The 14215-nt window shown below is 37.4% G+C and overlaps 2 protein-coding genes across 2 annotated transcripts; one reads left to right on the top strand and one right to left on the bottom strand.

Annotated features, from left to right (window-relative positions):
• Positions 1–900: 900 nt before the first annotated feature.
• On the top strand, positions 901–5599 carry trib3 (tribbles pseudokinase 3). The gene is made up of 4 exons (XM_077203416.1): positions 901–1777; positions 2658–2945; positions 3061–3353; positions 4129–5599. The coding sequence occupies exons 2-4, from the start codon at positions 2658–2660 to the stop codon at positions 4589–4591; spliced, it is 1044 nt and encodes a 347-aa protein (XP_077059531.1). The 5' UTR covers positions 901–1777; the 3' UTR covers positions 4592–5599.
• Positions 5600–5726: 127 nt separating this feature from the next.
• Positions 5727–14105, bottom strand: maf1a (MAF1 homolog, negative regulator of RNA polymerase III a). Its single transcript, XM_077203417.1, has 7 exons — positions 13367–14105; positions 10782–10910; positions 10499–10661; positions 8314–8435; positions 8061–8180; positions 7345–7443; positions 5727–7099 (listed from the first exon to the last, which is right to left on the bottom strand). Exons 1-7 carry the CDS (start codon positions 13447–13449, stop codon positions 7075–7077), a joined length of 741 nt encoding a protein of 246 aa, XP_077059532.1. The 5' UTR covers positions 13450–14105; the 3' UTR covers positions 5727–7074.
• Between the last annotated feature and the right edge of the window lie 110 nt (positions 14106–14215).

Genomic DNA, 14215 nt, shown 5'->3' with positions numbered 1-14215 from the left:
CATCCTAAAATAGACACAAATTAGACAATTGTTGACCAAAACAACAATATGGACAGTGTGGATAGTCACTGAAAAAAAAATTGTTGGTTTAACTTAAAAAAGTAAGTTACCTGGTTGCCTTAAAAATTTGAGTTCATTGAAATTAAAAAATTTGAGTTAATACAATGGAGATTGGTTTAATAAATCAAAACTCAAAAAAAGTGTTATCTGAACCACAATAATTATCTAAGTTGATTTAACAAAATCAAAGTATATATATATATATATATCAGTGTAATAATTATGAAAAATGTTTGAACTCACATTGAAATGTCTGAATTTTGGTATCTGCAAATCTGAGCACATGAGACATCTCTGAGATCTGAGATAAAAGAAACATTTAGTCTTAATTTGTTCTCCATTTAATATTATTGATGTGTGGTAGAAACAATGTATATATTTGCTGGGTTCCTATTTAGTATTTTGCTCCACATCTTACACCTGGCTGCATGTCACCCTGACAAACACTTGATGTGCAACACCAACATTGGTATTGAGTCATACAGGGGTGGGGCATTAATCTTCACAACAGTAAGAAGGACAGACTTAACGTATAGGCTAGCACGGTTTTCGCTGGCTTTAATGTATATTTACACGATCTATCTATCACATTGTTTTGAATATTTTCCCTCGCCGTCGAATTTCAAAAGTAGGCTGTTGATAGCAGACTACAATGTGCACAAAAATATTCGCTGCTTTTAGACTCTGTTGAGATATTATTGTCAAATCAGAGGTGTTTAGGCTACAGTGTAAAATTGACTAACCATTTCCATGAAATGCCACGCTTTGTGTTTGCAATCCAGCCCTAGCAAACTTCAACAGTAGTGCGTACTATTGCGAAGCTCGGTACTAGATGTCGTCAGACCCGATGGGCGGAGCAAATATGTAGCAATCTTACTAAGAACAGCATCATCGAATCAGGCTGGTGTAACACACCGAGCATATTAGACGTGCCCAGCCAAATTGAGACTTTACAGTCGGACGGTCAGGCTGAGGGGCCACGTCTGATTTGTGATCTCATTACTAAGGGGACCTTTATTTCTGCAGCAACAAAATAGGAACTAAAGGACTAATTAATCCATTTCTACGCTGCCACCAACTCGGATTCTCTAGTTCAACTTTCTTCAGGCAATTCATTTTTTGTCGTAGGCTATCGCAAAACTTCCAGAAAAGTACGTTTAACTGCTGCTTATCAAGTTTTATTTGTCCGATTCTCATCGTGAATTATCTCAAACTTCATCCGACCAAAGGACTTTTAGTGAAAACTTACATCCAAGGAAATATTGTCCATTCAGGACGCCTTCATTCAGCGGGAATAAGGAACAAAGACATTCGTGCCAACAACTGAAGAGCTCTTGGTGTTGTCGTCAGACTCACAAGTATCAATTTGCTCAACTTCAAGGACAAAGAAGAAAGATTACCTGTGAAAAGAAGCTAAATGCACGAATATCTGCAGAACACATTGAAACCGGAGACTCTTTACAAATCAACTAACATTACTGTATAAGGCACGCGCGTCCGTGTAAACCAACTCATATTTATTCTGCATTCACTGAAACAACATTATCTTTCTTATGCCGATACTTAACTACAGTTGACAGTTTCATAGTGTTCATTTCGTTATATTTTATGTTTTTCCCCGGTGGAAATGTTCTCTGACAAGTAGACAGAACTAAGTGCGCCTAGTTTTCATTGTTCTGTTTTGGAGAGGAGCGGGTCCTTTGTCTAAAGCAGCGAGGTAAGTCAGACTTCAAGCGTCACCTTAACTTCTTGAAATCACTACTTCATACTTTCCAACCAAGTTTCCTTACGATTAATGTCATTTATTGATCTACTTTCCCATTTAAACGAGTATTGAGAAACATTTTGGTGGTTAAACTTTAAATAGCCTATGTTGCAGGCTGCGCATATTGTTTGAACTCCGTCAACTTGCACTTCGCATTCTATTTACTGAGCATTTTTGAGCATAGGCTATTCTGTTAGTAATTTTATAGGTTACTTTTCTTGACTCCGAGTTGTGGCGCAGTGGTTCACGCATATTGCACTGAGAACTACTTGATCAGGAGATTTAGGTTCGAATCCGACATGATCGGAATCGAGTTCTGAAACCTCGTACCCGCATATGATTACTCAATGTAGTTTTATAATTTCTGACGAGAAAATTCTACTAATAAGCTATTTGAATATAAAAGTTAGTTTAAAAATAGTGAAGTGGAAGAAACTGGGATACGTCATTCTATGACGTACGCTTGAATGTGTAATAACTTAAACACTTGTATGACTCACAGGCGCCAAACAGAATTTCGAAAGGAACTTGAGTCAGTATGATCAAGCAACACTGCTCACCGTCACATAGTCATTCATAGTTATAAATTACCTCCTCTCGTTACACATTATTGAACCACCCATTCTTGTTTAGTTAGTTAGTGAGTTATTATCCCACGGCTAGGCCTACTTAGTGTTCAAGTGTAGTGCAATAATCAAATGTACTAATTTAATCAATTTTTCATGTCACCTTTGTGCATTGACTCTGCATTCTTCATCCAATCAGCATTTATGGTATGTTAAGTTATGCTGTCACAAGGTCATGAACTTACACTCACTTGTTTTTGTCACAGATGAGTATGAACCTGTCAACTCCTACACCTCCACTGCGACTGAAGCGAGTAGACTTTGAGGACTCTCACAACACTGACACCTTCAAATGCAAGCGCCGCCGGCTCAGCCAGCCTCCTTCCCCGGGTCTCGCGCCCTGTCTTCGCCCCCTGTCCCAGAGCATTGAGCAGCCGGGGTCCGAGGACCACCACGTCTCACGCATCGGACCCTACATCCTGCTGGAGGCCACAGAAGGAGCGCAGACATTTAGAGCTGTTCATCAGGTCACAGAACAGGAGTACACATGCAAAGTGAGCATAGATTCCTCATTATAGTGGATTTTAAATATTTTGTATTAATATAAGTTCTGGAACTTTTATTTAATGAAGGATCAAAAATCATTTTGTTTTGGTATGTTCCCACCAGGTGTTTTCCATAAAGAAATATCACGAGTTCATCGCACCCTACACACGTCTGCTTCCACACAGCAACATCTGCAAGATTTCAGAGCTGGTGCTCGGGGAGAACAACGTGTACATATTCTTCGAGCGTAACTATGGAGACATGCACTCGTACGTGCGCACCTGTAAGAGGCTGCAGGAGGATGAGGCAGTGCGCCTGTTCGGACAAATGGCAGCCGCGGTCGCGCACTGTCATGAGAACGGCGTCATTTTAAGAGACCTTAAACTGCGCAAGTTTGTGTTCACCGATCCACAGAGGTCAGTAACTCAATTTCATTTTTTTAATTGCTAGTTAGTCAAGTCATATCACCTCTTGATAGTAGGGATGCATGATATTCGATGACAAAAAGCAAATATATTTTTTTCCTCTGACATTATTCAATCTAAACTGGCCAATAATCAATTGTGGGTGCTCATTTTCACTATTTTTTATTACTTTTTTTTGTCATCTGACACCAACTAAATTTTAAGTACTAATAATTTAATAATATTATTTAATGTAATCTTTAGCAAATCTGAAAGTTAATATCCGTTTTATATACTGTACATTATAGATGTAATGCCTAAATTCAGTTGTGGTATTTCAAATGATTAGGTTTTTTTGTATTTAATTTGAAATTTATTTGAACATTATAGACCTTTATATTGGTAATTTATTTATCAGTCATGGCATGAAAATAATCCACTTATTATTGGTGCATTCTTACTTTTTATTGTCAGTGTACATGTGTAACAAGATGACTTTTGAATTCTACAAAGTTGTTAAATTTTAAATGTATAGTATTCAGGAATAAACAATGTTGTTTTTTTATTTACCATTAAAAAAAAGTAAAATAATTATAAAATGTATAATATACTGTTACAATGTATAACTAAATTAAAATATAATATTTTAATATATATATATTTTTTATATGCGTACTAGTTCAAAGCTGTATATAGATTTTACCTTATCTTGCTCATCTGTCAAATATTTTCATTAACGTTGGACCTAGTTATCAGGTGACTGATAGATGTTCTTTCGTTTCCTCAGAACAAAGCTTGTCTTGCAAAACCTGGAGGACTCCTGTCTTCTTAACGGGAACGATGATTCGCTGACGGACAAACATGGCTGTCCGGCCTACGTGGGCCCGGAGATCTTAAACGCACGGCACTCGTACTCAGGGAAGGCTGCTGACGTATGGAGCCTTGGCGTTGTTCTCTACACCATGCTAGTAGGACGTTACCCTTTTCAGGACGTGGAACCCACAGCACTGTTCAGCAAAATTCGCAGGGGTGCGTTTACCATCCCGGAGGCTCTTTCGCCCAGGGCTAAGTCACTGGTGTACTGCATGCTGAGGAAATCTCCCTCAGAGAGGCTTGAGGCTGGAGATATACTTCTCCACCCGTGGCTCCACTGTAACAACAATGTATCCCTCAGCCAGCACTCCAGCACCAGACACTCGACGGATCAGGTGGTCCCCGATTTTGAACCGAATGAGACTGGAGACTATTAATGAGCATTCTTCATTCTGTTTACCCACAATCAGGGGGAGTGGACTCTATAAAGAGAGAGATTTTACCTCACAAGGTATGCAGAGCTCAAGGGCATCGAATGGAACAGATTCTATAAACTGTGGTTTACAGCAGTGAGAAACTGCTGAGGTGTTCGGGACAGGCCAGAGACTGACCTTGTAGTCTTTACAAACAGAAGTGACTGTTTCTTACCTCTGAAAATATCCATTAGTGGTGATCTCTTCAAGAAAATGACACACGGAGTGCAAAGTGCTGCTGCTGAAAACTCTTTCCTAGCAGATGTTCGTTCACAGCACAGAAAATCACGAGGCTCGTGCACACAATTTTAACATCAGTATTGTCTAATCAGTGCATGGATTTCCCATTGTACAAAATTAAAGTACCTCTAACTTAACTCCTGGTATACTTGATGCACACTTCGTGCCTTTATGTAATGTTTACATATTTTTGCAGTGGAAAACACAGATTTGACTATTTAAAGTGCCTTTTTTTCCAGTAAAACAGCTGATGTTGTTAGATTTGGACTTTGTTGAAGTACCAAAGATTTGAGTTCCCTCTGAGCGCATGTATCTGCAACGGGTTAGCACAAGCGCTCATGTTTCCTTTTCATGTGAAGAATTCAAAATGGTTCTGTGTTTTCTGCGATTCTCTTTTGTAAATGTCTGTTAAACTGTGTATTTGTGCTGTAGAGCAGGTTTGACCCTGAAGGGAAGTGGAGCACGTCATGCGCCACAGGAAACGTCCATATAATGGTTTAGAGGTGTGCCTGTCGAGCTAAACAAAGGCTTTACATACGTTATCGTTTGTGATGCCTGCATGCAATGCTTTGACCTTTTTTTTTTTTCTCGGTAAAGTACTTGTCATTTTGTAGATATCTTTTTATTACTAGCAAGAAGTGGACACTACATGTGTTGTTGTTGTTTCAAGGGGTGACGTACACACAAACAAGTATTTTGTTGTTGCCAGTACAAATAAAATGAAAAATACTATATTGCTAGATGTGGTCTGATTAATGATGCTAAAATAATCATGTTGACATTCAGCCTAGATCTGTACAGCAGTACTTTTGGAGCCCAGCAAGGTTTTTTCCCCAATAAAAATCGCAATCAGTGCACATTAAGTCAGTAGATATTTATTTGACACAGCATTTTGGAAATAACATAAATGCTCTTTAAAAGTAAATTTATACAAATGTTTTAAGCTGCCAAGGAGGACATGTTAATGCATTAATCTGTATCTAGTTGGGCTCATCCTGGTACTTTTGGAGGACTGTACTCTAAAAACATGTGTAGAAATAATGTATGCAACAACAAAAAGTGATCTTGCATCTCTGTTCATATACTGGCTCAACTCTGTAATATATCAAAGTGCTTGAAATTACAAACATAGATGGGTCACTGTCAAATCTGAAAAAGGAATTCAGAAAGATTACCACATATGGCCAGATATTCAAGAGGCCCTCCAACAACAGTGGACAATACGAACTACAGAGCTCATCGTGAGAAGGTATTATTCAAGCCACAGTAGATGAAGCTAATCAAACAAATTCTTTCAACATCAAGCTGTACTATGTCAAACGAGATACAATAAAGTTCACTGACACCCACTCTTATAGGTCATAATATCTACCGTAATATCCTTCCACAAAATCATGTTAGCTTTATAAAAATGTTACTTGACAGACCCATCACGGTTTTTCTTTTACATTTTTATTATCTTTAGGGGCAAAACCAAAAGGGGAAGTTGTTCCGTATGTCAACATTAATAAATCTACTGGGCAATGTTTATCCTGCTATCTGTTTAAAAAAAGAATTCTGGGGCAAAAAAGTTTCAGGAAAATGTATTAATGCCTAAAAACAAACATGAATATTTAGATCTACTCTCATTTATAGAAAAAAAGAATTGAAAACTAGACAAAAATATGAGTTATGAGCACGTGTAGGCCTAACAAATATGGAAACTGGATTTAAACATTTAAATGTGAACTATGCTCAAAGGGCCAGTAAAGAGTAACTAGAGACAGGGGGCAAAGATGATGAGATGTTGAAATATGCCACCTAGTGGAAATACTGTGACATTTATGGAGACATAAAAACTACTGGAAATATTGGACAGGAAGACAGGAAGAATAAAACCAGCATAATTCAACTTACACTCAGAGACAAATAAGAAAAGACATCATTTGAGATTAAAAAAAACAAACAAGACAGTAAAAATATCCCAACACACATCACACTGGTTCCCTCAAAGGCCGGTGTCAGAGGTAAGTCTAGTGAATGCAATGAAGTAAAGGAAAATGTTAAAGTGCAATAAACAGCACTTGAAAATCTCTGGATTACAACATCTCTCCATTCCTAAGAAATGACCAACAATATAAAATTGAACACATAAACAACAGAAAAGAATAACAGGCATAAAAACTCAGGCAAGAGATTGCGGTCTTCAGAGGACAGGGATGAGTGATTCACCAGGCACACAGTGCACCATTCCTGAGGAAAGATCAATCAATCTATCACTGATGAAATGAAAGGCTGGTAATATCAGAATAATATAGTCTTAAGATACACTGCAATGTAAATTTGGTTTTTAACCCTTCACTAGCAAATACACTGAAACCACGTGGTTTATTAGCAGTCATTTGGCAGTCAAATCTTAATGATGATAAAGCAAGAGTGTGGGTGTTAGTGATGCAGTACTTCCTGGAGAAGTGATAATAAATAATTATGTTCCTCACCTCTCTTCATCCATGTTCCCCTCTTCCTCATAGCTGCCCTCATCCAATTCCAGATCTAATTCTGTGCCGATGCCAGAGTCTCGTGGAGCCATGAAAAGACTAAAGGACAAATACACAGAAATCAAAGGTCATTGAAATGTTTTCGGGTTGGACCTGCCAAGCCTTAGATTCATAAGATATTTAATAAAATAAGAATAATAGCAATACTGTATTGTATATATACACAACTATTTAAAAGGTCTGTAAGATGTTTTTGAAACAAATCTCTTATGATCACTAAGGCTGCATGCATTCAATCAAAAATACAGTAAAAACTGTAATAATGAGAGAAATGATTAAAATAACGGTTTTCTATTTTTAAAATATAATTTATTCCAGTGATTTCTGATTATTTCCAGTTTAGCGTCGCATGATCCTTCAGAAATCATTCTAATATGCTGATTTGGTGCTCAAGAAATATTTATTATTATTATCAATGTTGAAAACCGTTATGCTGCTTAATATTCTTGTGGAAACCATGATACATTTTGTCAGGATTCTTTAATAGAAATTTATTTGAAATGGATTTTTTTGTATCATTATAAATGTCTTACTGTCACTTTAATGTGTCCTTGCTGAATAAAAGTTTTAATTTCTTCACAAAAAATAAATAAATTCTGATACCTTTTTCATACATTCATGCTGAATTGCTTTATCTCTGACATACAGACCCTCACCTGACAGAACGGCACGTAAAGAACACAATCCTCTTCAGTCTTTTGTTATAAAAGAAGTAGTTGAAGGACCACAGGTTGCCTTCTTCCCCATATGGGTCTGAATCCAGGTCAGGATTGTAACTGTCACAGAATCCAATCAGAACTTGAATGAACATGCATCACAATTTAATGATGTATTATTCAAACAAACACCACTGAAAATGTCAAAAGCAATCATCAAGTTGAACATGGGTTTTGAAAGCAGTATATCTACCTGTATATGTCACATTCAGCAAGGCTGATCTCCTTGTCTAGCGCTTCCCATAACTGAGGCTGTAGGTGACTGTACGCCTCGCCCGCAGCAGCAGACAAACTGCTGTTCACTGCATTAAACACCTGCGCAAAAATTAACCATTTAATGAACCTCGTTTTTATTGTGTTAACATCCAAGTGAACATAACTGATTTAAATTGACTGATATATATACACTGCCCGGACAAAAAAAGTCGCTGTTTGGATTTAAGAGCTTAAGAGTCTATGATTGGATCATAATTGCGCTGTTTATTACGTTTCTAGCATTTAATGTGTGTGGCAACAGTGCTTCTAACCCTAATTGATAGAATGTGTAGCTTTAATTTTTTAAACAAGCATGTAGGAATTCATCATGGCCATATTACACGATGACAATTGTCAAGATGCATCAGGCTCAAATTGTGATAGAATGGTTGGGAGGGAGCATGAAGAATCATTTTCACACATGAATTGGCACCTCGGAGTCCAGACCTTGAATTCATTGAAAGTCTTTGGGATGTGCTGGAGTGGACTTTACAGAGTGCTTGACTCTTGCATTGACAATACAAGATCTTGACCAAAAATGTATGCACCTCTTGATGGAAATAAAATAAAATAAAAATTCTAAATTACTAAAAAGCAACACAGACCATTAATTAGGCTTAGAAGAACTATAGGCAACAATATAACATGTAAGAAACACAATACTGACCGCAATAACGATACAGTCATAGACTCTTAAGCATTTGCCTATTTAAATGCAAACAGTGAATTTGTTTAACTGGATATATACTAGTGGTCGACCGATATATCGGCCGATATTTGGCTTTTTTTTAAATATCGGCACCGGCCGATAAGTTTTTCTGATTGGCCGATGTGTTGGAAGCGGGACTTTTATTTTGACGGCGCTGCAGACTTTTATTTTGACGGGCGGCGCTGAGAACACCAGTCCCTGAGAAGAGAAGGGCAGCGCCTGAATCTGATCACACAGCGCTCACTCACATTCTCCGTCTCTCTGTCAGTCATATCTAATACTTTGTTAGACAGAACCGGTGGCTACAGATCTGGTAATCAAAGAAAGTAAATGGTATGCGAAAAAGTAATGCGTTTGCTTTTATATTATTTGTAACCGAAAAGGCAAACAATCAGGCTAAAATACTTTCTCATTTATGTCAACATTCAGCAAATGCGCATCTACATAATTTACACAAATCTCTGAATATCTAATAAACATTTAATTTTACAAACCTTGCAGATTTAATCAAATCCAGCTGTGATATCTTGTGAAGTGTGCATTTGTAGCCTGCATAAACGTGTTCCTGCGAGTGACGGTCCGTGCGCAGTGAGTGAATGCGAACAGAAGATCAGCTTCACAGGAGACGCGATCGAAAAACTTTAAATCCTTCATTTTAAAATATGCTGTTCTATATTCAGTTGCCCACTGTGTCATATTCATGTCGTTTTCATTGTGTGCTGTATGTAAAATTAGCGTTACCTTGTCAAAAGTCAAAGTGAAAAAAATATGATTTTCAGTGCACATGAAATTACCAGATTACTGAGTTCCCCTTTTACAGTGTTTACTTCCTTTTTATTCACATATTTTTAAACAATTACTTTATTTGTGAAAAATTCTGTAATAGGATTGCAGATTCAAGAAGTTGCCATCTAAAGTATAGGGCCTAAGCATGTTTATTTAAAATATTTTAAAATATTTATAAAATGTATCTAATTTGTTAAATATTGATTTATATAAATATAAAGTGTGTGTGTGTGTGTGTGTGTGTATATATATATATATATATATATATATATATATATATTATATATATGTGTGTGTGTGTATATATCTATGTTTGATATATAAATATCGGCTTTATATCGGCCACCCTGCTCTCTAAGATATCGGCACTGGCCATCAAAACCCATATCGGTCGACCACTAATATATACACATATATGTATATATATATATACATTTTGTTCTAACTATATATATATATATATATATATATATATATATATATATATATATATATATATATATATATATATATATATATGCCTTATCTTTGTAGGGTCACAGATATTAACATTATTATTATTATTAATAGTCAGTTTTAAATTACATTTTATAATTTACAATTACATTTTAGATCATGTCAAAATTACCCAATTAACACTGGGCTCCTTGCTGAAATCATGGCCTTTGGTGCGACTAAAGTCATAGTCTGGCCGGAAGGATTCATTGAGAGTGGCGATCAAGTAAAAGAGAGTCTTTCTGCTGCACTTATCCGAGAGAGGACCCTCCCCATCATCCAAACTCTGACTCAGTCTGAAAGCACAACATATTTCGATCAACACGCAATGGCCTTCTGGAAGATATTTGTACAGTGTGTACCTGAGAGGGTTGATGAAATGCTTATCGATACCTCTGGAAAAGACTTGGACTTACTTGTTGGGGCTGATTCCGGAGCTCTGCGGAGGAGACAGAGCCTCCAGCACGTGTGGCTGCCCCTCCTGACAAAACTGCTTAAACATCTGCTTGTCGTCACCTGCCATCTTACAGGAGTAGCTCTCAATACTAGAAACACATCACAACAGGGTTTTTCTGGGTGTAACTCTAGTCACTGTCTGTCAATCATAAAATACTGCAAATGACAGATAGCACACGTACGTCTTCCAGATGTCTGTTAAAGATCACTTCATTTAGAAAGCAGCTGCTGTTTACTAACATCTGATAGACGTCTTTAAGTTGTCAGTTCAACATACATTCTAAATCATAAACACCTTGAAGGGTTAGTTCACCCAAAAATGAAAATTATGTCATTAATGACTCACCCTCATGTCGTTCCAAGCCCGTAAGACGTCCGTTCATCTTCGGAACACAGTTTAAGATATTTTAGATTCAGTCCGAGAGCTTTTTGTCCCTCCATTGAAAATCTATGTACGGTATACTGTCCTTGTCCAGAAAGGCAATAAATACATCATCAAAGTAGTCCATGTGACCTCAGGGGGTTAGTTAGAATTTTTTGAAGCATCGAAAATACATTTTGTTCCAAAAATAACAAAAACGACGACTTTATTCAGCATTGTATTCTCTTCCGGTTCTGTTGTCAATCCGCGTTCATGAGTCCGCTGACGTAAGACGAGCTGACGTGTTATCTGGTGCGCCCGAGCTTCGTTTACAGTCTGAAGGAGACGCACGCTGTAAACAAAATCTTTGCAAACATGTCTAATAGGGGTGGGCGATATAGCCTCAAAATTATATCACGATATTTCAAGAATATTTGCGATAATGTTATTTATGACGATATAGACATTTTATTTGTTGTTGTTGTAAATTTTCTTATTATATTTATCTCGCCTGAATGTTTGCTCACTCATTGCGTTTTTACAATGTGGTAATTGTGTTGTTAAGAGTTTACACAACACAAGGAAGCTTTATTTCAATCTTTGAATTAAATGTTAAATGTGTGTAGGTCTAACACCAGTATTCAGAAATACTACAGAAACATAATAAAGTAATCAAATGTAAAATAACACATAGTCTTTTAGTTCTGTTTCCTGATTAAATTAAATACATAGGCTAATAATTCTCATTCATTACAATTAAAGCTATCTTTTGTTGTTTTGACGACAACATGAATGACAGACGCATAGCCTATGGCTGCTGTCACTTTTACAGCTAGTGCACGGATCCATTGCTGTTTTCATTACTGTCTGTCACATGCGTTTTATATAGCCTATAACCGACTGTGTTTATGAGTATACTTACCAAGACCGGAAGTTTTACACAATTTTGCGTTTCCCCCCCCCATTAAAGCGATATAATCCGCGAAAAATAACTTTAGTTTCTCGCGAGCTGTACTCTATGTATGCACGCAGTGCAACTCTCTCAGAGAGTGCGCGAGTAACTTACTGGATAGTTTAAAACCGCTTGAATGTTTAAACTGATAAGAATTAAGAAGACTTGAAAATTATAAAGCTTAGTTACGATGCACTGATGCCCCGATTGTGCAAGAGACCATTCAGTCATGTCCCGACTCCTAAACGCAGCCCCGCTGAACACTCAAGCTGTTTGTGAAATTGCTAAATCGTCATCGGAGGCTGACAGGCTGCTCTCGCGCTCACACAGGTGTTGTTGTTGTGCGTTGTTAGGGAACGTAAATGCGCCATACGTCATCGCGTCGCTATATCATTGATATCGCGATATGACACTTTTTTTATCATGTAAAAATGTATACCGGTATTATCGTGGACGGTACGATATGGCACACCCCTAATGTCTAAGGATTTCGACACAGGGGAAGACTTGCATTTTTTTTTTAACCAGACATATTTATTTAAACCCGAATACACGGACGCACCAGATAACAGTTCAGCAGCGTCTTACGTCAGCAGCGTCACTGGCCTCGTGAACGCGGATTGACAACAGAACCGGAAGAGAATTCAATGCTGAATAAAGTCGTCGTTTTTGTTATTTTTGGAACAAAATGTATTTTCGATGCTTCAAAAAATTCTAACTAACCCACTGAGGTCACGTGGACTACTTTGATGATGTCTTTATTGCCTTTCTGGACAAGGACAGTATACCGTACATAGATTTTCAATGGAGGGACAAAAAGCTCTCGGACTGAATCTAAAATATCTTAAACTGTGTTCCGAAGATGAACGGAGGTCTTACGGGCTTGGAACGACATGAGGGTGAGTCATTAATGACATAATTTTCATTTTTGGGTGAACTAACCCTTTAACGACATTTTCTATATGTCTATTTGACATCTGACAGGAAACGTCCTATAGACGTTTTGCAGATGAGAAAACACTCTAAACATTACGTCTTCTAGATGTAAACGCGCATCAAATAGACATCTCTCTGTGATGTACGTGTGCTATCAGGTACCAGAACAGAGTGAATAACATGTTCTTTACTCAGTTCCTCTTTGTGATGTGACAGTGTTCAGATAGGCAAATGTTTTTCGAAAGGATGTCACTTTTCTTAGTTTTAACTTATAAAAGCGAGTATTCAGCACTTACCGTCCAATTATCTTACAGTCTCCCGTTTCAATAGTGAGCAGACTGTTCATGGCCTCAAAACTTGAGTTTTCCAGGAGCTTCATGGTTTATTCAACTATAATATATATATTTATTGACAGAACTGCAACAACTCTTTACTAACACTAGATGTCAGTCTCTTTGATAAACAACCATCGACCAGTTATTCTGCCGTTACATCAAACCTAAACAATGTTTAGCACGTTAGTTTGGAGAATATACGGCACAAGCCGAAAATTATAAATATGAAACAACAAGCCAATACTGGGTTAAAACCGAATCTCAACTTCGATGTCCCCTACAGAAGCACCTATAAAAATCTCTAAATTTCGAGAAAAAACAGCTCTCTATTACCTTCAAATGTAAAAAAAAAAAAACCCAAAATACAAGCCTCCCTTGCAGATTCTTACGACCGCGTAAATAATCTTCGCCTGTTGCTTAATGGACTTCTATGTCTAATAAATATCTCTTCCTTTTTACTGTGAAATTTCCAATACCTGCCATTAAACAAGCTAAAATTTAGAGGGAAATTATGCATCCCAGCTATTGAATCGGAACTTGAGGAGAATTCCAAGGCTTATAAAAGCCTTAATCCTCGGGTTATGGTTGTCTATTTGCGTGGAAGAATAACAACAGCAGAGAACGAGGGTTTTATGTTGCAGTTTTCGGTCGCAGTAATACGCAGTTACTTGTCTATTTCCTGTTTTTTTTTTTGGGTGGGGGTTGGGGGGGGGCGGGGGGGGTCAGGATGTCATAGTGGTACAAGTGCTACATGTTTATCGCCACCTGCTGGCTTGGAGTTTAATATCGTTTCCCCTTTTCTCAGAATAA

Source organism: Siphateles boraxobius, unplaced genomic scaffold, assembly GCF_051911475.1.
Source record: "Siphateles boraxobius isolate OS27281-9 unplaced genomic scaffold, OSU_SipBor_1 5, whole genome shotgun sequence".
Classification (NCBI taxonomy): domain Eukaryota; kingdom Metazoa; phylum Chordata; class Actinopteri; order Cypriniformes; family Leuciscidae; genus Siphateles; species Siphateles boraxobius.
This window is presented reverse-complemented; position numbering and strand designations above follow the sequence as displayed.

Coding starts and splice junctions, on each gene's coding strand:
- trib3 (XM_077203416.1), top strand. CDS start 2,658: ATGAGTATGAACCTGTCAACTCCTACACCTCCACTGCGACTGAAGCGA. Junction 2,946..3,060: donor AACAGGAGTACACATGCAAA/GTGAGCATAGAT, acceptor TGTTCCCACCAG/GTGTTTTCCATAAAGAAATA. Junction 3,354..4,128: donor GTGTTCACCGATCCACAGAG/GTCAGTAACTCA, acceptor TCGTTTCCTCAG/AACAAAGCTTGTCTTGCAAA.
- maf1a (XM_077203417.1), bottom strand. CDS start 13,449: ATGAAGCTCCTGGAAAACTCAAGTTTTGAGGCCATGAACAGTCTGCTC. Junction 8,436..10,498: donor AGGAGCCCAGTGTTAATTGG/GTAATTTTGACA, acceptor ATTTTTGCGCAG/GTGTTTAATGCAGTGAACAG. Junction 7,100..7,344: donor GGGAACATGGATGAAGAGAG/GTGAGGAACATA, acceptor ATCTTTCCTCAG/GAATGGTGCACTGTGTGCCT.